This window comes from Arachis hypogaea, chromosome 20 (genome assembly GCF_003086295.3).
Source record: "Arachis hypogaea cultivar Tifrunner chromosome 20, arahy.Tifrunner.gnm2.J5K5, whole genome shotgun sequence".
In the NCBI taxonomy this organism is placed as follows: Eukaryota; Viridiplantae; Streptophyta; class Magnoliopsida; order Fabales; family Fabaceae; genus Arachis; species Arachis hypogaea.
In genome coordinates this window covers 137311048-137337139 of record NC_092055.1, presented here as the reverse complement: position 1 = coordinate 137337139, position 26092 = coordinate 137311048, and the positions used below count along the sequence as shown (strand labels likewise).

The window sequence follows — 26092 nt, the reverse complement described above, 5'->3', positions numbered from 1 at the left end:
ATATTTCGATTTCTATTTTCGTCCCTAAAAAATAAAATTAATTAAATTCGTTCCCAAAAGATAACCAACCTAGTCACGTTCGTCATTTCATCACCTCCTTCGTCTGAGGTGGCTAACGTTCGTTGATGTATCTTGTTAACTGCCAGCGTGACACACAAACAAAACGACGCAGTTTTAGTTTTGATTCAATGTTCTCCAAGTCTTGAAACGTCATTGTTTAGTGCCCAGAAGAGATTTTCAAACGTTACAAAGCCTCACCTCCCTCACATAACAATCATCTCTCTGTTTCGCTCCAAAACGTATCGTCTCTCTCAAACTATGCCCTAAACTTTTCATCCAAGTTTTGAATCACTCCATCAACATTCATTAGTGTTGATTAAGGATTAAAACAGAAGAGTTGTCGCTACTAAATACAAAGTTGATCGTCTTTTGAAGCAGCATTGATAGTGGAGGAAGCCATCGCGACGATGAGAGATAAGGATGAAACTCTTTTCATGATTTTTGAGTTGTTATGTGGTGTGATATCTTTCTAATGTCATGTTGTGTGTGTTCCTCTTATTTATGCTAGGATTTGGGGTGACAAAGGGTTTGTGCGACTACTCATTTATCATTTTAGTGTGTGTGAATGCCTTATTTTTGCTGGCTCTGTGATGATTTTTAGTTAAAAATATTTGATTTTATTGATGGTACTTTAGTTTGTTGCATGTTTATTTTAGGTTTAGGATAAGTTTTCTTATGATTGATTGGTACAAAATGGGTTTAGTCGTTGGTAACACATAGAGAATAGCTAGTGCAAATTCGTTTATTAATGGGAGGGTCCTCCCATGACGTGTTTCACCATGGTGGGTTGTTTAAAAAGTGTGAGGATGGAAAAATGATATGTAAACCTGATAATACAGAAGTATTGATGTGTATTGAAAAAGACACATTAGATGTGTTTTTTGTAATGAATCACTATAAGGAATTGGAATATATTGAAGCTGGACACTGTTAGTAGATAGTTCTTGAAATTTTCATTTCATCCAAATTGAAAAAATTGGTGATAGATACAAATTTGCTTGCAATGTACAAAGATTATAAGAGATTTGATCAACCTATATTTTGAGAATTGCATTTACAGTCATGTGTAATTGACAACATGGAAGATGATATAATCATTGTAGAAACAGAGAGTAGCAAGAAGAAGAATTCTTCCCAAACTAAGAAGCACCATAATTAGCCTGCAAGATGCCCACTAAATTACACCTTCAACCCAACAAACTAACCTCTCAGCCCACTGAAACAGCCTCACAGCCCAATAAGCACAATAAACCCAATTCTCAGTTCATTAAACCAACATATAAATCCGTCAAGACTACCTCTCAGCTTATGAAAGCTCCCTTGCAGTCCACAAAATTCCACTGTCAGCCTACCAAGGCCACCCTTCAAGCCAACATAGTTTCACCTCAGCCTAAAACATCATCTCAACTAGCCAAGAACTCACAAGGTAATAAGAACAAAGGAAATAGCTGTGGATGCACACTCACAAGATCTGAAAGATATGTAAAAGAAGTTCTCATTCAGAAAGAGGATAGTGGCTCTCATGACTCATGAGAGTGCTAAAGATGAATTATACAATTCTCCCAAAAATTCTAGGAGACAATCTTTATAGGAGTGCAAAAAAGAACAAGTCTGAGGTCAGAGAGAAGCACATATTAGTATGATTTAGTGTAATTAAGGGTTTGAATTTTTCTTAGTATGATATCTAAGTCAAAAACTGATTTTATACAAGCTACTAAGGACTATATAATCTAGTAGAGTATAAATATTTCATTTACAAAGAATGATAAAGTTAGGATCAGAGTTGTTTGTAAAATAGAAGATTGTCTATGGACAGTGTATTGTGCATGTAACAAATAAGACGGGACTTGGCAAATTAAAACTCTAGCTAAAAGTTACACTTGTCTAAGAAGGAGAAAAAATAGAGCTGTCATCAAAACCTGGACACTTAGTAAACTAGTACCTGCTTAGGAAGCATCCAACTATGAAGCATCAAGAGGTTTACAATTGGTTTGTAAGAAAGTGTAATGTCTATTTGAATAGCACATACATTACTAGGGCTCTGAAAGCTGCTAGAAAAGTTATGGAGAATGATAAGATAGCACAGTATGAGTTGGTATGGGATTATGCTCATGAATTACTGACTAGCAAAAGAAGAATGAGAAAAAAAATTGATTAGTTAGAAATGTGTTGTGATTGACTGTTTTTTTTATGGGGCTATTTTCTATTTTCTGTACAGGACAAATGAAGTATCATATTAAACATTGTGATTATTTGTGTTTTGAAAATTGTATATGCCCTTTTTTGTGTAGCCTTCTTTTAGGTTTGTGGTGTCATGAAATCCTTATGAATTTTTTGTGGTATTTATTCTTTAAGACAATATGATAATTAGCCTTTAATGGCAAGACAATGCTAAGATTACTTAGTTTGTTTATGACTTAATATATCTTATAGTGACAATGATAGTGACTTATTTGTAATATTTGACAATGTTAATAATAGAAAGTTTGGACTTAGTCTTAAACAACTAATTTCAAACAGCTACTCTCATTCAAGCCATGCAATTCAATACATCATTACATTTCATTATATTCTTGTATACAATGCCAATCCACTGAATAAGAGAACTGAATTTACTTGGAAGTATATATCAAATAACAAAGTATCACACTAATTACAATTACCACAAATATAAGAATCATTAGCAATTTCAAAGTTCTAATTTCAGCTTCCAAACTGTTCAATCTCTATGCCACCTTTATCCTCCATTCATCATAGTTACTTTCAACCTCTAAATCAGTTCCTACATCTTTTTTTGTATCACCTTTAGCTACTATTTGATAATCATTATCATCAACCCACTTAAAGTAATTGTAATAACGGTCCTTCTGCAATTTTTAAAAGCATAAAACAAAAAAAATGAAAAATACCCAACAATAGAGAACAAGATGAAAAATCTTTAACTTTTTTCAACACCACTTACTCGGTACTTTGGACATGCATGGAACAATCTATCTGAGTTTTCTGCTGTCCCAGATTTTTTTAATCACAATTTTCAATCCACAGAAATATGATTCGTCATGAGTTTGCCTTTTCGTTCGCATTGAAGCGCTGGAACCATGATTGTCGTGCGATGGATACGGCGAACCACCACCACGACCTCCATTTCCTATCTCCATCCTCGCGGCGAACCAACAATTTCAGGTTCTACCCAAGTATATGGCAATTTAAGTGTTGACGGCAACTTATTTATGATTAAATTTGGGATAATGGTTCATCCACTTAAGGACTTATTTGAATGATACTAAGATACTTATCTTGTCAACAACAAGAGAGTATTATTTGGCGTCTGCCACGCTGGCAGTTAACGAAACACATCAGCGAATGTTAGCCACCTCAGCGAAGAAGACGACGAAAGGACGAATGTAATCAAGTTGGTTATCTTTTGGGGACGAATTTGATAAATTTTATCTTTCGTAAACGAAAATAGAGATCGAAATATTTTTCAGGGACAATTTTGACTATTAATTTTTAATATAAATAATAATAAATAATTTATAATCGAATAAATTTACAGATCAACTAATTGAGTTTATTTAAATTTAAATTTGACTCATTTAATATATGAATTTAAATTTAAAATTAAAATTGAGCTATAAAATTATAAACTTGACTTATTAATTTATTAACGAGTTAAATTTAAATTGACTTACAAATAGATTTAATTTAGTTAAGATATATCTAAACTTTAGTTTTAAAAAAATTAGTTCATAATATTAGAGAAACTTTTATTAGAATAAATAAAAGCAATGACGCATAATATAATTGAGAAACAATGAAAAGTTGATGAAATGACAATAACAAAATTGAGTATTTATATTTGAATCTATGAATCAAACCAATTTAAATTAATTCAATTAACATCAGATCAATTCCAAAACAAAATTCCATACCATAGCTTAGCAAATGTGCCATCATTATTATTATTTTAAAACGCAAACCCAACAACTTTGATGTTGCCACTATTTTTTTTTATTTTTTACCAAAAATAAGAAGACTCAAACCCACAATCTCCTAGGTGAGTATAAGAAGATTATACCATTTAAATTATAACTCGTTGGCGTTATCATTATTTTCTTAGTATATATTAAATTGTTAAATAAATAGACCAATATGTCATTTTGGTGATCAATTGTTCAATAAATAGACTAATGGGTGGTTTTCTAATTTTATATAACATTTGAAAAAAAAAAGAAATATAGCTCAGTAATCTATAAAAAATTAACGAAATTAGATTCAACTTTTTACAATAATTTTGTTATATATAGACATTAATAGACACATTATATCTGTCAATTCACTTTTACATAAATTAAATATATAGTAAAGATAATAAATATTTATATTATAACTAAAAGATCTTCGTTTGGGTCTTATAAATATAAATATAATATATATAGAAGTAGATATTAGTAAATTATATATAATAAATATAATCTAATAGTAATTATTTATATAAAAATATTTTTATATAAAAATTACAGTTAAAAATTATTAAATAATTTGATATATTATATATTATGATAGTTAATGTATTTGTCAATGAGTAATAGTTCAGATGGCATAGTCTTCCCATGCTCAATTAAGAGGTTGCGGGTAGGGGTGTGCATGGCCCGGTCCGCCCCGGTCCCGAACACTTTAGAGGCTATTTTGGTGTGATTTCACCGGGTCTAGGGTCGGGTAAGGGTCTCAAATATAGACCCAGTTATTATTTCGGGTCGGGTCCGGGCCATGGCTCGGGTCACCCGAAGTCGGCCTGGCCCGGTCATCATACACAATTAATTTTTTGTGTTATTAGTGATGGATGATGGCTATTCTTATGTGGAATTTAAGTATTGTAAACTTTAATATTTATTAGTTATTATAAGAATATAAGTTAACGTTTTATGTTTAAAATGCATAAGATTTTAGACTAATGTATAATATTGTGTTATTTATATTATTTAAATATTTGGTGTTATTAGACAATATTAGTATTGATTATGGTTATGCTTTAATTTTAGAGAAGAGTTGGTTCTTGTTATATTTTTCTAAGTGAATTTTATTATGTCAAATAATGATTGGAGTCTTGGAAATTTGGATATTTTCATATGCTAGCTTATAAGAAGGTATTAAGGTAATGTAGTGTTAACGGCCCGGTTTTTACCCCGTATAATCGTGGCCCGAAAGTGTATAGGTTTCATCGAGTCTAGAGCCGGGTTCGGGTCTAATAAATAGGTCCGGTATATATTTCGGGCCGGGTCTGGGTCACATCAAATCCGGTTTCACCCGGCCCATGCACACCCCTAATTGCGGGTTCGAGTCTCGTATCTTTGGTAAAAAAAAAATGATAGTTAATGTATTTTTTAATAATAATAATAATAATAATAATAATAAATTTGGGTGTTATATTCGTCCACCATTACTAACTCCACTCCATCACAGAGACCAACGCAGCAGGCGAGTGAAGGAGTGAGTTTTACCTCCAATTTCGCCAAGTTCCTTTGCGATTCTCGCCCCCCAAAATCCCTAAATTCCCGCACATATACACTCACCTTTCTTCATGATTTCACAATCATCCTTTTACTCCACTCAATTTCTTCACAGTTTCAGGTTCCTCTTTCTGTCTCTGCTACTCTTTTTAATAAAAATTCAACATTTACTTGTATTCTCTTATACCCAGTTCGATTTTCTTCTTTCGATTTGTGTTGTGATTGTTCTGATCGCCGTTCTCTTTCATAATCAGGAGTGGGTCGGCCCCCTTTTTTGCCAATTCAATTGCGTTTCTGGGTTGACTGTTTTTCCTTTAATGATAAATTTTGATGTGATTTTTCGGCAATGCATGGAGAAGTTGGATATAATTTTACCACCTTTTCTTTTGTTCCTTTTTAGCATTAACTTTTTTATTTCTTTTTTATGGTTTTGATTTTTAAATGTTCTAGAGTAGTGATCATAGTTGTTCGTTCTGAAAGCAAAAGAATGATCTTTGTGTTGGTTGGTGCATCATTATAGCTTAACATTGAAGTAAAGAACATTTTTGTTCTTTTTTTTTCCTAAAAATTTAAAGTAACACTGCCCTGATGAAGTTGTCGGTGCATAGAAAAAGAGTGAAAAAATGAAAACAATTTGCACTCTAAATGATCACATTTGTGATATTTATTAAATATACTAGTTTTCAATTTATTTTTTTATTACACTTTCGAGTTTTTGGTTGATCACTTGTTCCTATATGTTGCTTGACTTAATTACTGCATTGATTGATTCTTGTGTGCACAATTGTATTTGTGTGCATTGCAATAAACTAATCAACAAGTTATAGATCACCACTTCAGAATCAAGCATCTACATGAGCATGAATAATCGAATATTTAATTATTCAATTGTGATCACTATCATGTATTGTACACAACTTGTTTCTGTGCATCAAATGTGCTCAAGATTTTTTTGCCTTATTGAAGTATGATTAGAATTTATTTCCCCCTTTTGGGCAACAAAGCCTGGTTATTTTAACTGGTCAAATAGTTTCATGAATGACAGCTCACAGATCCTAAGCATTCTCATTTTCTTGGAATTGTTTTCTTAAACTTAAATGTAACTTTGGTGTGTTTTCCAGGTTTGGGAGAGGAACAGTGCTTATCCACATTGCAGAGTGATTGAATATTCCCCAAGCTTAGAATCCTCTTTCCTTTGAAGCATAGCTACTGTGGTGCTGTTGGAGGCTCCATTTCAAAAAATTTTCATGTAGCATCATCTATTTTTTGTTGATTAGTTGAAGAGTGTGACACGGATAATTTAGGCTAAATAAAGACGTTGGGAACCTTGAACTATGGGTTCTGTTTGTTGCTGTCTGAGTTTTGATGATTTCGAAGATTATGTAAATCCAAATAGTTCTGTATATAGGAACTGCGTCTGTCTCAGTTGCTTGATACAGAACCTTTTGAACGTGGTATGGCTCTAAATCCTTTCTTCTCTACCGTACCCGGTTCTGTTTCCTACTTTCCCCTTCTCTTATGGAAGGGCAATGCTTTGCATCATGTAATGTGTTATGGCCATATTTAAATTTGATAGTTCTCTTCATGAGTCATGAGTTATTTCTTTGTCTCAGGTGCTTGTATCTGGCTGTTGTTAGTAATGTTGCACACCACATTTTCTGTTTTGTTCCCATTCTTTGTAATATAAACCTTGAAATTAGTTATATGTATTGGATTGCTTCTATTTTCTTCTTTAGTGTTCTAGTTCCGTGTATTATTTGACTCTAAATATGGTTCATGTACTATTCTTCTTTAAATATGTTGGGGATTGCTTCCATTTTCTTGTTTATATGTATGGGAATTTATTCTATATATGAATATGTGAAGAAATGTCTGTGTATTTGAAAGTAATCTTCAAGCCAACTTTGGGAGGAAAGTTTGCCATGCAAATTTCTCATGGTTACTTATTTGTCCTAATTACCTATTAAGTATGACCAATTTATAATTCCCAATTATGTACAATAAGAAAGATTGTTTGACTAAGATGACTTTCTTATAGATCAATATTTGCTTGACTGTAACTTGAAGAATATATTTTAGCTTGAATCAAGTTTTACGGGATTGACTGTTGAAATCGATGAGTTGTATGTAGTAATATGATACAATTGTTTTGCTGTGTTCATTGAATTTCAGTATGCATCAATATTCCGCAGAGGGGAAGTTCATTCAGCTCCTTCATCCATTCAGGGGGCTGCATCCATGACCTCTGCAGCATCACTTGATAATTCTCTATCGGACATGTACCGTTCTCCTCCAAGGCCATTACCATATGATGCGGATTCGAGGTTTTTCCGCGCACGTGATGGGCTAGTTTCAAGGCGTGAGAAGGGTTCAAGTCATTCAAATGAGGAAACAGAGCCTTTAAGAAGTAATACAGACGTTGATACAGAATCTCTGAATTCAGGAGACAAATGGAATGAGTGTGCCTGTGAAGACGGGTCAAAAGAATACCGTTCGAAGTCCTCACTAAGAGTTTCATCAGCAAAATATGCAACTGGAGTTGGCCTTGTCTATGCATCATCAGAAGAGGAGGATGTCTGTCCGACTTGCCTTGAAGGTTGACAATTTTTTTCATCCTTAATAATATCAATTTACATCAAAATATCCCTGGTGATTGCGACTCAATCTTGCAAGAATTATTGGCCAGGTTTACCAGGTTTATTTATTTATGGTTTAAATAAAGTTTTAGTTCTCGTAAAATACGTACTTTTTATTTGTTTATTTATTTTGGTCCCTCCGGTTTATTTTGTTGGCCCTTAAAAAATTGAAAATGTTTGGCTTTTGGCCCCTCTCAGTAGTGAATGCTAATATGGTAGGTTAAATGTTGACACGGCTGGTTATACATAGACGTTGCTGGATAGGATATGTTAACATTCAACCTGTCATGTCGTCAAGTCAGCATTCAACTTGTCACATAAGTGTTTAATGGAGATCAAGATCAAACATTTTAAACCTTTATTTGTATATATTTCATATAATACATCTCTGGTTTCGCTAGTTTACATAGAACTTAGAAAACAATACTCCACTAATGTTGAACCAGCATTGCGCCATTGCTTTAGAAGTTAGAGTGCAACTTTTGTATAGGGATTTAGATTCTGAATGGTCATTATGAAACTGTTATTATAGCTGGTATTAAATGGTGGTTGTTTCTGGGAAACACACTGTTAAGAGAGTAGGATCTTTTAAGATTCTAATGTTCCTACCATCATTTTTTTCTTACAGAATACACTACCGAGAATCCGAAGATAATGACAAAATGCTCTCACCATTTTCATCTCGGTTGCATTTATGAGTGGATGGAGAGAAGTGACAACTGTCCAGTTTGTGGAAAGGTAACACTACTACTACTATTACTAATGAGTTTTCTCTGAATTCTTTCTTACTGAATTTGTATCTCAGGTGTGATGAAAAACATAAGCCATAAGCACCCTTTTGCAATTTACGTGAAACTTGAGTCTTGAGGTTATGACAAAATATTCGACTCTGGCATTGCAATTTTAGTATGTTGGTACAACTGTACTATTTATTTTTTTCTCATTTTTTTTTAAAAATAATTTTCTGGGGACTAGTGTTAGCTCTTATGATGATGTCTACTGAAACAAACAATTGCATAAACAGCATATTGCAGTTTGGACTCTCCATATCTGTTGTGTGTACTAACTGTCAATGTTTGCTCGTGTGCCGCTCAATTTATTTGGTTCATTGGATGCTAGAAAGAGTTTGGGCTAACCTGCCTGAGTTATCGCTGCTTTAGTATGATTCTTATTATTTGAGCTGTGTATGTATTTATTTATATTTATGCTCTCAGTATGATTGTTAGATCGTTGTGTTGGTTGAACTGTTGAAGTATTACTCCTTCCTCCCCTTTTTTAATGTTACTATGAAAATTTGATACATCATTAGATATCAATGTATTTGAATATCCAGATACCTTGATATCCATTTGTGTTCTAAATTTTCACAATGACATATAAAAAAGAAACAGAGTGTAAAAATATGCACATGTTGAATATGATTTTCTTTTTATCCTCAGAAAATTTTAATGTTGACAATAATATAGAATTTTTAGAGTTTCATTGTGTCTTACTAGAATTGAGATTAGATGGGCCTAACTCAACACCAAAAGATAGCTCACGGGGTGAGAGATACGTCGCAAATTATAAACTATCTAAAGACCTTATCTTTGAGGTAGCATTTGTTTTGAGGTACTGAGACAGAGACTGAGAGACTGAGATTCAGTAATTATCTTTGTTGGTTCAGAGATTGGTGTTAAAATTTCTGTCTCTATCTCCAAAATTTCAGTATTTCAGTACCTCCAAAATGTAGGGACACAGGGGACTAAAATTTTTAGAGATGAAGATTGAAACTTTAATAACATTTTATACTTAAAATATTCTCATTTCAATTAATTAATTCCAATTTTACCCTTTGTGCAAATTAAATTAGAGTTTTATTCTTGTTTTAATTTTTGTCACCTACTTTGCACCAAACAGAATACTGAGATTTATTTCAATCTCTGTCTCTTAGTCTCTGTCTCTCAGTCTTAGTCTTTCTGTTTCTGTCTCTCCACCAAATGCTACTTGAGAGATGTGGAACTTGTAATATGTCTTGTCTCTGTGAATATGTCTAATTTGAACATGACCTGAGAACTGAGAAGCAAGAGTTTGAATGTTGTTCCTTTACTTTTCACTAAACTCAATAAGCTAAATACAGCATCTCAATTTGAAGTTTATTGAATCTAAGATTAATAGTCATATGCTTGGCTTTTTATGTATTGGTTTAGGTGATGGTATTCGATGAAACGACATACTCTTGACTAGAAAGTATGTCTTGTGGAAGAAGCCAGCAACAGAAGAGAGAAAAGGAAGAATATATATATATAAACATTGTGAATATACTGCTGATTTAAGTGCTTGTCATGTATAGTAAGTATGAAAAATTTTTTATTAACCATTGTTGTGAGTTCATTGTCATCCAACTTGTTTTCATATTTAAAGTATTCCCACTTGGCCTAAACACTTGAAGTAAAGAAGAAAACTGCAGTTTCATCAGATGGAAGCTATGTTCTGTGCAGTATAATAAGGATTTCTAATTATGAATTGTTATGCTCATGTAGAAGAACGAATTTCAATTTGATTGTTAGTGTACTAGGCTTAAATTCCTTAAAGAAAACGATTATTTAAGGAATTTACTATTTTAGTATTTTTTTTGGTTCAATTTTTTCATTTCCAGAACATGTTTGAGGAATTTGAAGAGAGTTAAGGGTAATTATGGGATAAAATAAAAATATAGAAAAATAAAATTAAAAGAATATATGATATAATAATGAGTGGTACTCTAAATTGATCTCTAACAATTTTCTATAGAGAAATTAGTTCTTAATTAAGAAAACTTTGACAAAGTAGTCTATGATATTTTAAAAATTTCAATAGATTAGTCTGTTATTTTTAACTTATTAAATACTAATTTATTTTCTTATTTTATTAGGAATTAATTTATCTAATATTCGAAAAAAATAGGTATCAATAACTTGTTGGATATAAAATTATTAGGGACCAATTTGCCTAAGAGTTTTCTTTTTGATGATAGTGACGATATTGATAATAGTGATGATATTGACTGTGACTTTGATATGGAGTTGGAACTTCTAACTATGATGAATTCACGAATAAAAACACTCATATAGGAGCAACCTCCTCTTTTTTTATTTATCATTTATAAATACAATATGATAAAATTTCTTGTTACGGAGTTTGTAAAGGAGTTGTGAATACTGCTGTACGAATATAAGATGCTGGATATCTTAATAGCAGACTTGTTGAAGTAGTTGAGTTTTTCTTTCTTTTTCTTATCACAATCAACAATCATAAGTATAGATATTGCTCGTAATAAATAGGGCAATTTACTATAATAAATAATATGAAAACTAATTTTACCAGAATGCACAAAATGAAAAATGGATACCAAAATGCATTTTTCCCATAATCTATGTAAACTGCGACAGGGGTGTTGCGGTTTACGTGCAACGAGAAATGAGCATAAACTGCGACAGGGGTGTCGCGGTTTACGTGTGGGCTAAAAATGTGCATAAACCGCGAGAGGGGTGTAGCAGTTTATGCGTTAGTATACAATTTATATAAACATAAAACAAAGTGTGTGGTTAACAAAAAACATACATTACATACACCTAATTCAATGGAAATAAACTAAGTACAAACACATATAATACAAAAGTACATGGTAAATCCGACAAACATAGATATCATCAATGAAAACATAAAATAGTAAGCTACGTCTCCTGCCTGTCCTCATCCTCGTCGTCAGAGTGATGTCCAAATGCGCCCAGAAGATGAGACCCTGTACCACATCGAGCGGCCTGTCTCACTCTGGCGGGCCTCTGGTGCTGCTGTGCTGGAGGATCGACCGGCATGCCCACACCATATGCAGATGCAGGCGTCCCTCCCATGCCCAACCAACTGTCATACGGACTGCCAGCAGGCTTATTCAGGTCTACATGTAGCTGGGGCTGGAATCCACGAGGGTCAGACATCTGCGGCTGGTACCGCTGCATATAGCCAAGTTCGTCACGTTTCTATTGGCCACCCGACACATGCAACAATATAGCCAGGCCAACGTTGCCGACCCCCAACTATAACTGCCCATATCATCAAGTCTTGCCACAAAGGGCAACCACCGTATATGAAACCGGTTTCCACTCTTGTCACCGAATAACTGAGTGGAAAGCAGCATCATAATATAAGCCCGTGCATATATGCGTACGGTCTCCTCCGTAGCATCATCTAGTAGCACCCTGAACCTCTCATGAAACCAGGTGAAGTGGACTGTATACTGCTTCACCTTATTCTGTGGTGGAAGCTCGCCAAACAGTTCCTCAAACCACTCCCACGCCGGTTTGCCTTCTTCCATAAACTTCTCAAAATCAGTAAGGCACCCAGATACAGGTAAACCATCCACGAGCAGCCCCAACTGGTATGCTAAATCCTGCAGCATGATAGTGCACTCTCCAAAGGGCATATGTAAGGTATGCGTCTCAGGACGCCATCTCTCAATGAAAGCACTGACTAAGGGCTCGTCCAACCAGAACCACCTGGCGTTGAGCCTCTCCAAATATGGTACGATCCTGTCATGTAGAGGAATGTTCTGCTGCCTCTGGACACTATATATACACCTAGTCGGCTGGAGCATGTGACAGAAGAAACCAAACATATAAAAAATCCAACAGTAATTTATAGTCATCTATCACTAATTCTACAACTTTAAAGTTTAAACAGTTCCTATTTTCTAATCACAAAATTCAATGAAAGACATAAACGATTAAAATAATAATTTAAATACTACATTTTATGATTTAAAATAATAATTTAAATCTAAATTTAAATACATTAACTCAGAACTAAAAATAACCAAAAAAACGAAAAATACAAAAAATATTATACAAAATACATTAACTAAAAATAACCAAACTAACCTCTTCGTTTATACTCCCAACAACGTGCGCAATGCCGTTGAACCTGTATAGACTGTGTGCCTCCGCCATGGTCCCGGCTCCGATTTCAACTCAACTCAACCATTTTTCTCTCTTTTTCTCTCTCTAAAAAACCACTACTTCTCTCTCTAGAAAACTTTTTTTTCCAGCACAAATGTAATCTGCGAGACCCCTTCAGCGTATTTATACTAACGCATAAAAAACCGCTACACCCCTCTCGTGGTTTATACTTATTTCTTGTTGCACGTAAACCGCGACACCCCTATAGCAAACTGCGTGTATTCGTAAACTGCAGAACTCCTGTCGTGGTTTACATAGATTATAGGAAAAATGCATTTTGGTATCTATTTTTCATTTTGTACATTATGATAAAATTAGTTTTCATATTATTTATTATAGTAAATTGGCCCAATAAATAAATAAGTTAAAAAGTTTATTATTTACACAAATAAATGTGATTTCAAGGGAAGATAAGTGGCTATTAAGTAAAAAATAAAAGTTTAATTATTTTTAATTTAAAATATTAAAATTTAACTATAATAAAAATTATAAATTAAATATTAATTAATCTCTCTTTTTTAAATCTAGAAGGTGTGTAAGGGTGTTCTTTTTCTTTTTTGAGTTTAGTATTGAAAAAAAATGTTAGATAAATTATTTTTTAAATAAAAGAATAAATTAATTCCTAATATTTTTTAAAGTGAGAAATTAGTTTTCATCAATATATTATGAATTAAATTATCTAAAGTTTAAAAATAAGAGACTAAATCGTTTCTTTATTTTGTTAGAAATTAATTTGTCCAGATATTCTAAAAAGTCAAGAACCAATATATATTAAAAGGTTTTTCAGAAATTAATTTATCCATAGCAAAACTTATCCGACACTAATTTGATGTTGCACCCCATATTTTATTTAGCTAATTGAAAAATCAAAAGGTGACAATCACTGACAAACACTTTTTCTTTAAATTGTAATTGAGAAAAAAAAATTGTATGAGTGTATGACTGTCTGTTGTCACGGTAAATTTTAGAAAGTTAAATTTAACAGTGTTTGTATAGTTTTCTGGAGTGTTTGAGAATGTTCTAGATGGTTCCAGAACGTTCTAGAATGTCCTAGAAGATCCCAGAATACCCTAGAAGATTCTAGAAGACTCTGGAAGGTCATAGAGTATTCTAGAAGAGTGTAGATGTATATAGAAGTATAAAGAGTGGTATGAAATAATCTAGAAATATTTAGAAAGTTGTGGTAGAATAGATATTTATAAAGAAGGTTATGGATGATTAATTTGGACCGTTGATTAGATTTAATCCTAACCATCTATTGAGGAGGTGAATGGCTATAAATAGGGGTGAGAGTTAGAGTTTGTTTGTGTGTGAATCATTTGTAACAAACACTTGAGTAATAAAGTGTTCTTCCACCAAAGCTTCCTTTCTCTTGTGTTCTCTTGTGTTCTTTGCTTTCTTGCTAAGTATTGAGGGTTAGGCTGACTTGGTCTTAGCTCAAGAGGTTGAGTAAGTCTGAGTGCCGGCACGGTAGCGTTGGAGTATGTCCAAGGCTGTGACAATTTGGCATCAGAGCAAGGTTCGAGAGGGAGCACAAGTCGCTTATGGGTATGGCTTCTGGTATCACCATGGAGCATGTTGAGTCTCAAAGGGGAAGGAATGTTATTCTTTCTCAATGGGGAGGTAAGAAGGTCCGTTCTTCAAGTGAGCCTAGAGGTAAGGACTCTAACTTCTTAGAAGAGAGAGTTTCTGTGTTGGAGAATGTTCTATCCTCTATGGATGAGCGTTTCCAAAGGATAGAACATGATAAGGAGACCCTCGAGGCTCACGTGTTAGGAGAACTAGATGCTTTCAAAGAAAGAATAGTCCAAATCGAAGAGAAGCTTGAGAATTCCTTAAAGCTATTTGAGGAAGTTCGAGTTTGGTTCGAGGAGGCAAAATCTCGACCAACCATTATAAGGGAGACGACAAAGATTGATCTCCCCAAGCCAAAGGAGTTCAAGGGCATAAGGGACGCTCGCAAGGTGGAGAAATTCCTATGGCAAATGGAGAGGTACTTCAAAGGCCAAGGGGTGGTCGAAGAAGCAATAAAGGTACGCATTGCAGCTCTCTATCTTTCTGATAATGCTACTTTGTGGTGGAGGAGAAAGTGCGTAGATATGAAAAAAGGGTACTTGCAACATAGCCACATGGAAAAATTTCAAAAGGGAGTTGAAAAGACAATTCTTCCTTGAGAATGTGGTTTATGAAGCAAGGAAGAAGTTGAGGGAGTTGAAGCACAAGAGTACGATTAGCGACTACGTAAAGGAGTTCACTCCTCTCACGCTTCAAATCCCCAACTTAGCATCAGAGGATGCATTGTTCTTCTTCATTGATGGACTCCAACCTTGGACAAAGCAAGAACTACAAAGAAAGAATGTTAAGGATGTCGATGAGGCCATCGTGGTGGCCAAATCACTCACTGAGTATCATAGGGGAGACTCTAAACCCAAGTCTTCCTCCAAGCCTAGTTCTGCTAAAGGTGGGGGAGACAAGGGGAAGAGTTTTTCAACCAAGAAGGAAGGAAAATAATCTTCAAAGAAAGAGTACGAAGAAAAGAAGAAGGCTTTCGTGCCTAAAGGAAGATGCTTCGTGTTCAAGGGACCACACTAAATGAAGGATTGTTCCAAACTAGGGACTTTGGCATCTATTGCCGAGTAACGAGAAGCTCAAACTCAAGTAACTGAGTGTGTTGGATCTATCCAACACATAAATGCTGTGAAGGGAAAAGAGGCAAGCACTGCAGAAAAGAAAGGCTTGATGTATGTCAAAGCCTTTATCAATGAAAAACCTGTCATGGCTATGATCGACACTGGTGCTACACACAACTTCATCACGCCTGATGAAGTAAAGAGGCTTGGGTTGAAGATCACCAAAAAGAATGGCTGGTTTAAACCCGTGAATACCAAGGGTGAACCCCTTAAGGGAGTAGCAAAAGGGGTTGAGATGACTCTTGGCTCTTGGAAGGGCCTTGTGGATTTCTCAGTAGCACCCATGGACGATTTTAAAATAGTCATCGGGCTCAATTTGCAAAGGAAGGCAAATATAATACCTATGCCATACTACGACGTAGTATGCGTCATGGAGAAAGGGTCTCCATGCATGGTCCTTACAGTCTCTAAAGTTGGCGGACCACTGATACTTTCTGCTATGCAACTCAAGAAAGGGTTCAAGAAGAGAGAGATTACATATTTGTCTCTATTACAAGAGGAGTCAACATCCGAAAGAGAAGACGTCCCTCTCAAAATCAAGGAAGTCCTTGAAGAAAATAAGGATATGATGCCTCCTGAGTTGCCAAAACAACTACCACCTAGGAAGAATGTGGACCACAAGATTGAATTAGAGTCAGGAGCAAAGCCACCCGCCTCAACACCGTATAGGATGGCACCGCCAGAACTCGAGGAGTTGAAGAAGAAACTCAAGGATTTGCTAGATGCTGGGTTCATCCGTCCATCGAAAGCACCTTATGGCGCACTAATCTTGTTCCAAAAGAAGCATGATGGTTCATTGAGACTATGCATCGACTATCGAGCACTTAACAAGATAACCATCAAGAACAAATATCTCATTCCTTTGATAGCCGATTTGTTTGATCAACTTGGTAGATTTGAGGTCAGGATATCACCAAGTGAGAATTGCTGATGGTGATGAGCCTAAGACCACGTGTGTCACGAGGTATGGATCGTATGAGTGGTTGGTGATGCCTTTTGGCTTGACCAATGCTCCTGCGACCTTCTGTACCTTGATGAACGAGATCTTTCAACCTTACCTTGATCAGTTTGTAGTGGTATACTTGGATGATATTGTTGTCTATAGTAATACCTTGGAGGAACATGTAGAACACTTACGAACCGTGTTCAAGATCTTGCGAGAAAATAACCTATATGTGAAGAAGGAAAAGTGTTCCTTTGCAAGGGACGAAGTCTACTTCTTAGGACACATCATTAAAAATGGAACTTTCTGTATGGATCAAGGAAAGGTGAAGGCTATCAAAGAGTGGGAGTCGCCAAATAAGGTATCTGAATTGAGGTCATTTCTTGGGTTGGCTAATTACTATCGGAGGTTTATCAAGGGATACTCTGCCAAGGCTGCACCATTAACTGATCTTCTCAAGAAGAATCACTCTTGGGAATGGTCAAAGGAGTGTCAAAAGGCCTTTGATGAGTTGAAGGCTGCTATCAAAGAAGGACCAGTACTAGCACTACCCGACTACTCAAAGGTATTTGAAGTCCACACTGATGCTTCTGACTATGCTATTGGAGGGGTTCTAATGCAAGAAGGACATCTGATTGCCTTTGAGAGTCGCAAGTTGAATGATACAGAGAGGTGATACACCGTCTAAGAGAAGGAGATGACTGCGGTAGTGCATTGTCTGAGAACTTGGCGTCACTACTTGCTTGGTTCACACTTCATCGTCAAGACAAACAATGTAGCTACAAGCTACTTCCAAACTCAGAAGAAGTTAAGCTCTAAACAAGCTAGGTGGCAAGATTTCTTGGCTGAGTTTGATTTCGAATTTGAATATAAGTCAGGCAAGACTAATGTGGTAGCAGATGCGCTGAGTCGCAAGGATGAGTTGGCGGCCATTTCTATGGTTAAAGGAGATATTGTGCAAACTATCAAGGAAGGGTTGCATCATGATCCATTAGCCAAGAAGTTGGTGGAGTTGGCTAGAGAAGGTAAGACCAAAAGATTTTGGTTAGAAAACGACCTTTTCTACACTAAAGGGAGAAGACTATACGTCCCTAAATGGGAAAATCTAAGAAGAAAATTAGTGAGAGAATGCCACGACACCAAGTGGGCGGTCACCAAGGTCAGCGAAGGACCTTGACACTCATTGAATCTTCTTATTATTGGCCTCAAATGAGAGATGAAGTGGATAGCTATGTAAAGACTTGTCTTGTGTGCCAACAAGATAAGATTGAAAACAAGACACCAAGCGGGTTGTTGGAACCTCTGCCTCCATCAGAGCGACCGTAGAAAAGTGTCTCTCTAGATTTCATCTCTGCCTTACCGAAGTCCGAGGGGTTTGGATCTATTGTCGTGGTAGTGGATCGATTTTCGAAGTATGCTACCTTTATACCTGCCCCTACTGACTGCACTGCAGAGGAAGCAGCACGACTATTCTTCAAGAATATAGTGAAGTACTGGGGATTGCCTAAGAGCATCATTAGTGATCGAGATCCACGCTTCACAGGACGACTATGGACAGAGCTGTTCAAACTCCTTGGGTCGGAGCTTCATTTCTCAACAAGCTTCCATCCTCAAACCGATGGGCAGACTGAGAGAGTGAATGCCTTACTTGAGTGTTACTTGAGGCATTTTGTAAGCGCTAATAAGAAGGATTGGACAAAACTCCTAGACATTACTCAGTTCTCATACAATCTGCAAAGGAGTGAGTCTACAGGGAAGAGCCCATTCGAGATTGTGACTGGACAACAACCACTTACACCTCACTCTCTTTCTTCCTCTTACTCAGGGAAGAGCCCTGAATAGGGGTGGCAACGGGGCGGGTAGGGGCAGGTTTTTGCTCTACCCGACCCCGCCCCGCCCTACAAAAAACCCGCATCAAACCCGCCCCCCTACCCGCGGGTAGTAAAATGTTAAACCCTAACTCGCCCCTGCGGGTACCCGCCCCGCCCCTACCCGCCCCTATAATTATTAAATCCAACAAATAAAATTAAACTTTAAAAATTATATAACCACTATTTACATACATAACATAAATTAAAGTAAAAATTTATATATGATATAATATTATTAATCATTTTACTAATTATTTTATATATGTTACATATATTATATATTAAAATATATATATTTATATATATATTATATATACCGGGGCGGGTAGGGGTGGGTTTAACCTAAACCCGACCCCGCCCCGCCCCGCCCCGCCTAAAAACCCGCCCCGGTGCGGGGGCGGGTAATTACCCGCCCCGAGCGGGTAGGGGCGGGGTGGGTACCTGCGGGTTCGGGTAGTGTTGCCACCCCTAGCCCTGAAGCTTATTATATGATTAAGTCCTGGGAAGAACAAGCAGATGTCACTCGTTCTTACCTCAACAAAGCTGCCAAGAGGATGAAGAAATGGGCAGATAAGAAGAGGAGGCATGCAAGCTATCAAGTGGGAGACAAGGTAATGATCAAATTTCTTCTACAACAATTCAAAGCCTTTCGCAAAGTTCATAAGGGTTTAATCCACAAATACAAAGGGCCATTTGAGATCGTTGGACGTGTTGGGGAGGTTGCTTACAAAGTACAACTCCCTCCCTCTATGAAGATTCACCCGGTCTTCTATGTGAGTATGCTTAAACCATATCATGGAGACCAAGACGAACTGAGTAGAGGTGACTCGAGTTGTGCTCCACCCGTGGTGATTAGATCCTTTGATAAAGAAATCGAAGAGATCTTAGCTAATCGCATCGTGCGACGAAGAGGCGTACCACCAAGTATCCAATACTTGATCAAGTGGAAAGGACTCCCGATAACCGAAGCTAGCTGGGAAGCTCGTGAAGATCTGTGGCAATTCCAAGAACACCTAGAGCGCTACCATGAACAAAACGCGACGAGGACGTCTGCGCATTAAGTGAGGGAGAATGTCACGGTAAATTTTAGAAGGTTAAATTTAACAGTGTTTGTATAGTTTTCTGGAGTATTTGAGAATGCTCTAGATGGTTCCAGAATGTTCTAGAAGGTCCTGGAATACCCTAGAAGGTTCTAGAAGACTCTGAAAGGTCATAGAATATTCTAGAAGAGTGTAGATGTATATATAAGTATAAAGAGTGGTATGAAATAATCTAGAAACATTTAGAAAGTTGTGGTAGGATAGATATTTGTAAAGAAGGTTCTGGATGATTAATCTGGACTGTTGATTAGATTTAATCCTAACCATCCATTAAGGAGGTGGATGGCTATAAATAGGGGTGAGAGTTAGAATTTGTGTGTGTGTGAATCATTTGTAACAAACACTTGAGTAATAAAGTGTTCTTCCACCAAAGCTTCATTTCTCTTGTGTTCTCTTGTGTTCTTTGCTTTCTTGCTAAGTATTGAGGGTTAGACTGACTTGGTCTTAGCTCAAGAGGTTGAGTAAGTCCGAGTGCTGACACGGTAGCATTGGAGTGTATTCAAGGCCGTAACACTGTGGAGACAATTACTTAGAAGATTTCTTCTTCATATAGATAGATATAGGATCTATGGAGCAATTACTTAGAAGTATATTTTTTGAAATAGCCCTTCCTATCTGATAGAAAAGGATCCCATGATCCTGAACCGATCTTACCTGGGATCGCAAATCCCAAGTTTGTCTATGAAGAGCAGATCTAATTATATTAGTGTCTATAATAGATTTCTTTTGTATAATACTAATCGATGGCTCTGGTTCGTTTAGAAAATATGGTTAGAGGAACTATATGTGGAGCAATTAGACTTAAATTGATACCGACTCCTCAAAATTTGATGATATATATATATATATATATATATATATATATATATATATATATATATATATATATAGTCTACTTATAAATTATAATAACATTTTAAGAGATGACCGAATTTGGTCTTTATCCATTTATACAAATCATTTAACTAATACAGTGATAATGCAGTCTTTAATATTATTAATTTAAGATAATGCAATCCATTAAAAGGTTTATCAAATATTAACAATCTCTATTAAACTACTATCAGTGAAGAAAATTCTTAAAAATAAATTAATTAATAGATTGCAGTGATTTAAAACTCTTACACACAAAATATAAATAAAAACTGTCACAAAATTAATATCTATTGGTATTTAATAGACTTTCACTATAATATTTTTGGTCTAAGGTAACTCTTATTCGAAGCAACATTTAATAAAAGTTGCCTTAGATAGAAAAATACAACCTTTTTTAAGAGTTGTCTTTAAGTAAGGCAAAGATAACAAATTTTTTAGCCACCCATAAAAATTGTTGTCTTTGATATCTAAAACAACACTTAAAAAATATTACAATATAAAACATTAAAGACAATATTTTTAAATAAAAATACAACATTTTATAAGGATTATAAAAAAAAAATTGAATAAATAACTTTTATAAAAAGTTGCCTAAAATCATTCATAGCTAAAAATTTTAGAGAGAAACTTTTAATCATATTCCCTCCAAATAATTATTTCCCAATCAAATGACTTAGAAAAAAAAAAAAGAAAAGCTTGGTTCATTTCCATTGCTTCAGTTCATCACTGCTACCCACAGTTCGAAAAAAAAGGAAAAAGCCCTAACTCTCGAAATCAACCCAGACGGCGCGACACGAACGGCAGCAGGTCTCGACCCAGACGGTGCGACACGAAATGACAGCAGGTCTCGTTCGCGTACGAGAGCAGGTCTCGGTCGGCGACGGCACGGTGCTCCCTTTCATAGGCGTCGGCGCGTTGCTCTCCTCCACAGGCGTCGACGCGTTGCTCTCCTCCTCCTGTCTCAGCTCCACGTCGCAGTCACCTTCGAGAAACCCCTCTCCTTCTTCCTCCTCTTCCCTTGTCTCGCCTCCTCCTCTTAGCAAGCTCAGACAACACTGCATGCAGCGGTAACCCCCTTCCGCCTCCTCTGCGTATTGCTTGGTAAGAAGCTTCTGATTTTTACTATGGAATGGATTTTCTGAATACTTTGATTTTGAATGAAGATTGGGAATGTTCTGAATTTTATTATGAAAATAGAAATTTTTGAATGCATTTATTCTAAATTTTCGCCATGGGAATGTTCTGAATGTACTGAATTTTAGTAATACATAAAGCTGTTATATCATGGGTTTCATGTTGATGCTGATTTTATATTGATTCTTGCAGTAAACCCCCAATTGAATAGCTGCACCAGTTCTTGGAATTCCAGTTGCCAAAGCTATATGTGAACCCATCACAGGTAAACATTTTCCTTCTTGGCCCTGGACATCTAGCTATTTCTTGGCTGTGCCTCTGATCCTAAGAAATCCACGTTCATGCCCTGTGGATGGTGTTATTTAGCAATTAGCAGGGAAACAAAATAAAAAATGTCATCGAAAAATCTGTGTGAAATGACTTTCAGGATGTGTAGTAGTTTTATGTCTTTATTAGCATGGTGTGATATTGTGTTTGGTTATTTTTATTAAACAAGATATGCATCCTTTCTTGTTCATGTTTTACGATTATGCTATTAAATTATTCAATTGTTACCATTCATTAACACAGCATTTTCTAACTTGGACATTCTGAAGTTTGTTCTCGACATTCTTTTATTTTATTTTACCTTAAGTGAAAACTGGGTGTTTATTATACCAAGATAGTTCCTTTAAATGCATCCTCAACTCGAAATTAAAGTTGATGCCGATGGTGAATATAGTGGAAACCTAAAATCAAATAGAAGTGGAAACCTAAAATTCCTTTAAAAGCATGAGTTAAGCTAGGTGTATTTAATGTTGTTGGTATCTTTGTGTAGTATGTTTACACTTCTTTAATCATGCAAATACATCTATATGTTCTGAATTTTTAATTAGAGGCCAATAAACGTATTAAATGAAAAGTAAACTTTTACTTCTATTTAATTTTTGACTTTGTTTTGACTAATCTCTTAGCCAAATAAATGTATTAATTGAAAGTTATGCCATGATGCAGGTGCCAGAGGCTCAGCTAGCACAGTAGAAGAGCATCTTGGTTGTTGGAGAGTGGTGCACGAATTGTAAATCACACTTTTCACAACTCGTACCACTAACCAGCAAGTGCACTGGGTCGTCCAAGTAATATCTTACGTGAGTAAGGGTCGAATCCCACGGAGATTGTTGGCTTGAAGCAATCTATGATTATTTTGTAATTCTTAGTCAGGATATCAATTATGATTATCAATTTGGATTGAGAAAAATAAAAGAGCATGAATTAAATACTTGTTATGCAGTAATGGAGAATATGTTGGAGTTTTGGAGATGCTTTGTCTTCTGAATCTCTGCTTTCTCCCTGTCTTCTTCTTCACGCATGCAAGGTTCTTCCTATGGCAAGCTGTGTGTTGGTGGATCACCGTTGTTAATGGCTACCATCCTTCCTCTCAGTGAAAATGGTCCAGGTGCGCTGTCACCGCACGGCTAATCATCTGTCGGTTCTCACTCATGCTGGAATAGGATCCATTGATCCTTTTGCGTCTGTCACTACGCCCAACCCTTGTGAGTTTGAAGCTCGTCACAGTCATTCAATCCTTGAATCCTACTCGGAATACCACAGACAAGGTTTAGACTTTTCGGATTCTCAAGAATGCTGCCAATGGATTCTAGCTTATACCACGAAGATTCTGATTAAGGAATCCAAGAGATACTCATTCAATCGAAGGTAGAACGGAGGTGGTTGTCAGGCACACGTTCATAGGTTGAGAATGGTGATGAGTGTCACGGATCATCACATCCATCATATTGAAGTGCGAATGAACATCTTAGATAGAAACAAGCGTGTTTGAATAGAAAACAGAAATAATTGCATTAATTCATCGAGACACAGCAGAGCTCCTCACCCCCCAACATTGGAGTTTAGAGACTCATGCCGTCAAAGAGTACAAAGTTCAGATCTAAAATGTCATGAGGTACAAAATAAATCTCTAAAAGTTGTTTAAATACTAAACTAGTTACCTAGGTTTACAGAAAATGAGTAAACTGAGATAGATAGTGCAAAAATCTACTTCTGGGGCCCACTTGGTATGTGCTGGGGCTGAGACTTGAGCTTTACACATGCTTAGGCTGTTTCTAGAGTTAAACGCCAGGTTGTAACCTGTTTCTGGCGTTTAACTCCAACTTGTAACCTATTTCTGGCGTTTAACGCCAGAATGCAACATGGAACTGGCGTTGAATGCCAGTTTACGTCATCTATCCTCGAGCAAAGTATAAACTATTATATATTTCTGGAAAGCCCTGGATGTCTACTTTCCAACGCAATTGAGAACGCGCCATTTGAACTTCTGTAGCTCCAGAAAATCCACTTTGAGTGCAGGGAGGTCAGAATCCAACAGCATCTGCAGTCCTTTTTCAGCCTCTGAATCAGATTTTTGCTCAGGTCCCTCAATTTCAGCCAGAAAATACCTGAAATCACAGAAAAATACACAAACTCATAGTAAAGTCCAGAAATGTGATTTTTATTTAAAAACTAATAAAAATATACTAAAAACTAATCAAATCATACTAAAAACTATGTAAAAACAATGCCAAAAAGCGTATAAATTATCCGCTCATCACAACACCAAACTTAAATTGTTGCTTGTCCCCAAGCAACTAAAAACAAAGTAGGATAAAAAGAAGAGAATACACAATGAGTTCCAAAAATATCTATGAAGATCAGTCTTAATTAGATGAGCGGAGCTATTAGCTTTTTGCCTCTTGAATAGTTTTGGCATCTCACTTTATACTTTGAAGTTCAGAATGATTGGCATCTATAGGAACTTAGAATTTAGATAGTGTTATTGATTCTCCTAGTTTAGTATGTTGATTCTTGAACACAACTACTTTATGAGTCTTGGCCGTGGCCCTAAGCACTTTGTTTTCCAGTATTACCGCCGGATACATAAATGCCACAGACACATAACTGGGTGAACCTTTTTCAGATTGTGACTCAGCTTTGCTAAAGTCCCCAATTAGAGGTGTCCAGGGTTCTTAAGCACACTCTGTTTTTGCTTTGGACCTCGAATTTAACGGCTCAGTCTCAAGTTTTCACTTGACACCTTCACGCCACAAGCACATGGTTAGGGACAGCTTGGTTTAGCCGCTTAGGCCAGGATTTTATTCCTTTAGGCCCTCCTATCCACTGATGCTCAAAGCCTTGGATCCTTTTTATTACCCTTACCTTTGGTTTTAAGGGCTATTGGCTTTTTGCTCTTGCCTTTTGGTTTAAAGAGCTTTTGGCTTTTTCTGCTTGCTTTTTCTTTTTCTCTCTCTTTTTTTTTTCGCTTTTTTTTTGCAAGCTTTGTTCTTCACTGCTTTTTCTTGCTTCAAGAATCATTTTTATGATTTTTTAGATTATCAAATAACATTTCTCCTTTTTCGTCATTCTTTCAAAAGCCAACAATTTTAACATTCATAAACAACAAATTCAAAAGACATATGCACTGTTCAAGCATTCATTCAGAAAACAAAAAGTATTGCCACCACATCAAAATAATTAAACTATTTTAAAATTCAAAATTCATGTACTTCTTTTTCTTTTTCAGAAAACATTTTTCATTTAAGAAAGGTGATGGATTCATAGGACATTCATATCTTTAAGACATAGACACTTAGATACTAGTGATCATGTAATAAGACCTAAACATAAATAAACATAAAGCATAGTAAATGAAAAATAGAGAAATAAGAACAAGGAGATTAAGGAACGGGTCCACCTTAGTGAGGGTGGCGTCTTCCTCTTCTTGAAGAACCAATGGTGCTCTTGAGCTCCTCTATGTCTCTTCCTTGTCTTTGTTGCTCCTTCCTCATAGCTCTTTGATCTGTAGTCAAATGCTCTACCATTGAACTATGGACCCTTGAGATGAACCTCTCCATCTCTCATGACTCGGGGGTGGAAGCAACTGCCTTCCTTTTCCTCTTTCTAGAGGTTTCTCCAGCCTTAGGTGCCATAAATGGTTATGGAAAAACAAAAAGCAACGCTTTTTTTCCACACCAAACTTAAAAGGTTTGCTTGTCCTCGAGCAAAAGAAGATAGAAGGGAGTAGAAGGAGAAGTGGAGGAGAAGGAGGTGTATGAATGGGTGGGTATGGGAGGGGAATGGTTTGAATTGGAATGGTGAGGTAGGTGGGGATCCTGTGGGGTCCACAGATCAAGTGGGGTCAAGGACTTAACATCCCTGCTCCAATTAGGTGTGTAAAACGCCCTTGCTGTGCAATCCTGGCATTTAACGCCAAACTGTTGCTTGTTTCTGGCGTTAAACGCCCAAATGTAGCCTGTTTCTGGCATT

General features: G+C 36.1%; 1 protein-coding gene across 1 annotated transcript; it reads left to right on the top strand.

Moving 5' to 3' along the window:
- Nucleotides 1-5479: 5479 nt before the first annotated feature.
- Nucleotides 5480-10663, top strand: LOC112783769 (E3 ubiquitin-protein ligase At3g02290). Its single transcript, XM_025826826.3, has 5 exons — nucleotides 5480-5691; nucleotides 6692-7024; nucleotides 7743-8166; nucleotides 8835-8944; nucleotides 10396-10663. The coding sequence occupies exons 2-5, from the start codon at nucleotides 6905-6907 to the stop codon at nucleotides 10426-10428; spliced, it is 687 nt and encodes a 228-aa protein (XP_025682611.1). The 5' UTR covers nucleotides 5480-5691; nucleotides 6692-6904; the 3' UTR covers nucleotides 10429-10663.
- The last annotated feature ends 15429 nt before the right edge of the window (nucleotides 10664-26092 follow it).

What these genes read in the sequence shown, in the direction of transcription:
- LOC112783769 (XM_025826826.3), top strand. Translation starts at nt 6,905, where the DNA reads ATGGGTTCTGTTTGTTGCTGTCTGAGTTTTGATGATTTCGAAGATTAT. An exon ending in TACAGAACCTTTTGAACGTG is followed by an intron (nt 7,025 to 7,742) that starts GTATGGCTCTAA and finishes ATTGAATTTCAG; the next exon opens with TATGCATCAATATTCCGCAG. An exon ending in ACTGTCCAGTTTGTGGAAAG is followed by an intron (nt 8,945 to 10,395) that starts GTAACACTACTA and finishes GTATTGGTTTAG; the next exon opens with GTGATGGTATTCGATGAAAC.